General features: G+C 37.5%; 1 protein-coding gene across 1 annotated transcript in view; it reads right to left on the bottom strand.

The window, feature by feature from the left end:
* The window catches only part of abcc12 (ATP binding cassette subfamily C member 12), a 43,591-nt gene that overhangs the window by 18,125 nt on the left and 22,674 nt on the right, over positions 1-2,792 (bottom strand). The window contains exons 9-13 of the mRNA XM_015375181.1: positions 2,416-2,564; positions 2,173-2,280; positions 867-1,088; positions 716-787; positions 484-608 (exon numbers count right to left, since the gene is read on the bottom strand). Coding sequence (XP_015230667.1) covers positions 484-608; positions 716-787; positions 867-1,088; positions 2,173-2,280; positions 2,416-2,564 — 676 coding nt within the window. The remainder of the gene's footprint in view (positions 1-483; positions 609-715; positions 788-866; positions 1,089-2,172; positions 2,281-2,415; positions 2,565-2,792) is intronic.

Here is a 2,792-nt window from a genome sequence, read left to right as displayed (position 1 = left end):
CATTGGCAAAGTGTCTCACTTACCTCCTCAATTCAAGAAAAAATGCACTTATTTTAAGAACAAATGACTTATTTAGATTTACATTTTTTGCAGTGTACATGTTTCAGTGGTTTATGAAACCATCATGAAAACATCAGCAAATAGATCAAACAATGAATAGCATTGTAATAGAATTTTATATCTGAATTTTAGGTAAATTGTAACTAAACTAAGTGATAACAGCTTCCTGTCTGGTAGATATATTTAAACCTAGAAGATATCTATCTCAGGGATAATTAAAGCTGCTTTCTATTACATTTTTTAGAGACAGTCCTTATCTTATGTTACATAAAATCCATATGCATTGATCAGCAGTTCCCCAAGGTGAGCTGCCAGATAACACAGACGACCTCTGTCCTTGTTTAACTACCATGACAGACGAAATTTCACGTTCTCCTGGTTAAACATTTTTAACCTTGAAAAAGAAAAACAGTGTGTGGTTACTTGGCCTGGTCCAACGGTTCGCCCATCAGGATGTTCTCCTGAACTGTTCCATGGAAAATCCAGGCCTGTTGGGAAACATAAGCAAACGTCCCATCCGCTGTGATGGAACCCTGAAGAAGATGCATCTGGAAGATTAAAGGATAAGTATTTAAGGATTGCTTAAACTGCAAAAGCTTTTTAAAAGCAAAGATACGTCAGAAACTAGTGACAGTGGAAAAAATGGCGTAGCAACCTGTTCCAGAATGCTGGAGATCAGTGATGTCTTTCCGCTCCCCACGTTCCCACAGACACCCAGCAGGCTGCCCTTCAGGAAGAAACACAGAGACCTTCAGGCTTCGGCTGAGCCAAAACACGACAATAAGCTAATCCGATTCCCAGCAGACCTTGGGCAGAGTGAAGGAGATGTTTCTCAGGGTTGGTAAGCTCTGACTCCGACCATTCTCCTCTTCCTTGTCTTCCTTCACCTCCCCGTTCTGGCTGGGAAGGTGATGCTGTTCGCCGGCAGCACTGGTCCAGGATAGCGTGGCGTTTTTCATCTCTACAGCTGTTTGACTGTCCTTGTTTTGCTGCAGGTAGGGCTTTGGGTTCTGGAGCAGCATGATTTTCTGACACAGCAACCACACATTGGATGCTTAGGGTTACAACACTGCAAAAACTGATTTAAAACAACATATCTTTAAAATAAATGTATGATCTGGTTATGGAATGAACATTTTACCTTTTAAAATAAGCTAATTACACTGGAAAAAATGTATATCTAGATCAGTCATTTTTTCTTAAAATAAGTGCATTTGTTCTCGGATTGAGGAGGTAAAAGAGACATTTTGCCAATGGACCAAGACAATTTACACTTAAAATAAGAAAACACAATTTCATTGTCTTATTTCAAGTGCATGTTATCTAATTATCTTATTTTAAGAGTAAAAATACTCATTCCATTGGCAAACTATCTCATTTACCTTCTCAAATTAAGGGTAAATACACTTAATTTAAGACATTTTTACTTATTTCTAGATCGTTTTTCCAGTGTAGATATAATGCACCTGAAATAAGACAATGCACTGGAAAAAATCAAAATCTTGACAAGTCATTTTTTCTTAAAATAAGTGCATTTGTTCTTGGATTGAGGAGGTAAAAGAGACATTTTGCCAATTGAAAAAGACAATTTACACTTAAAATAAGAAAATACAATTGCATTGTCTTATTTCAAGTGCATATTATCTAATTATCTTATTTTAAGAGTAAAAATACTCATTCCATTGGCAAACTATCTCATTTACCTGCTCAAATTAAGGGTGAATACACTTAATTTAAGAAGTTTTTACTTATTTCTAGATCGTTTTTCCAGTTTGGAGCTGTTATTTTTAATGTAAATGGAAAAAACTGGTCGGTCTATTCAAATCAAGGGAAATTACACTGAATTCCTGATATCTTAATTTCTGCAGTGAATTGGTTGCTTCCCTTAAAACTAAACTAATGGATAAGGTTTCTCAGATTTTACTTCTCAGCAGAAAGATGGCTTCTACTGTACAACCACCGATTTCATTGAACAATACTGAGATTTAATGTGATAGACCAACATGTTTAAACAAATAATTTGCATTTATCTTCATAATACACTGATGAGAGCACTGATGAGAGCAAATTGCAATTAAAGCTTTAAAATGGAAAAAGTTGTTTAAGATGTACCCTTAATCTCCTCAGAGACACAGCGGCTTCAGCCAGGGCCTTCACACACAACGGCAGCAAGGCGAGGACAAACCTCATGGAGTTAAAAATGGCGATAGTAGAAAAGGCCTGTTTACAGAAAATCAAACAGTGAGGTGAAAACAACCCTGATGGGCTTTAGATGGAAACTCTTTAGTTGATGTCCACGAGGCGACAGTTCTCCGTTCCAATCCTTTATTCACAGCTCAGCGCTGCTGTACTTACATCAGACACATTGAGCGATAAACCCAGCAGAGTGTGAACCAGGAAGGTGAGAACAGTGGCGAGGGTCGGGACGATGCTGGTGATGCTGGTGTTTATATTCTGGATGTAGCTGACCAGGCGAATCTGCTTCTTTTCCTTTTTTCTCAATCCTGTAAAGAGGAGGACATTTTTACATGTGGCGTGTAAACGAAGGAATTTAACATAAACTAGCAAATAAAGACAAGCAGAAAGAAAATGTAACTTTTTTTTTTTTCAAAGAAAGACCTGAAGTTTGTGATTTGTATTCACTCCACCTCCTTCTCTCTGATGGGCCTTAATAAGATCCATGGCTTTCAGAAGTGTCCTTACCATTAAATAGAGTCCCTTTGGGTGGTTTG

This window comes from Cyprinodon variegatus, unplaced genomic scaffold, assembly GCF_000732505.1.
Source record: "Cyprinodon variegatus isolate N-32 unplaced genomic scaffold, C_variegatus-1.0 Scaffold114, whole genome shotgun sequence".
NCBI classification, from domain to species: domain Eukaryota; kingdom Metazoa; phylum Chordata; class Actinopteri; order Cyprinodontiformes; family Cyprinodontidae; genus Cyprinodon; species Cyprinodon variegatus.
The sequence above is the reverse complement of the archived record's forward strand: the minus strand, read 5'-3'. Positions and strand labels throughout refer to the sequence as shown.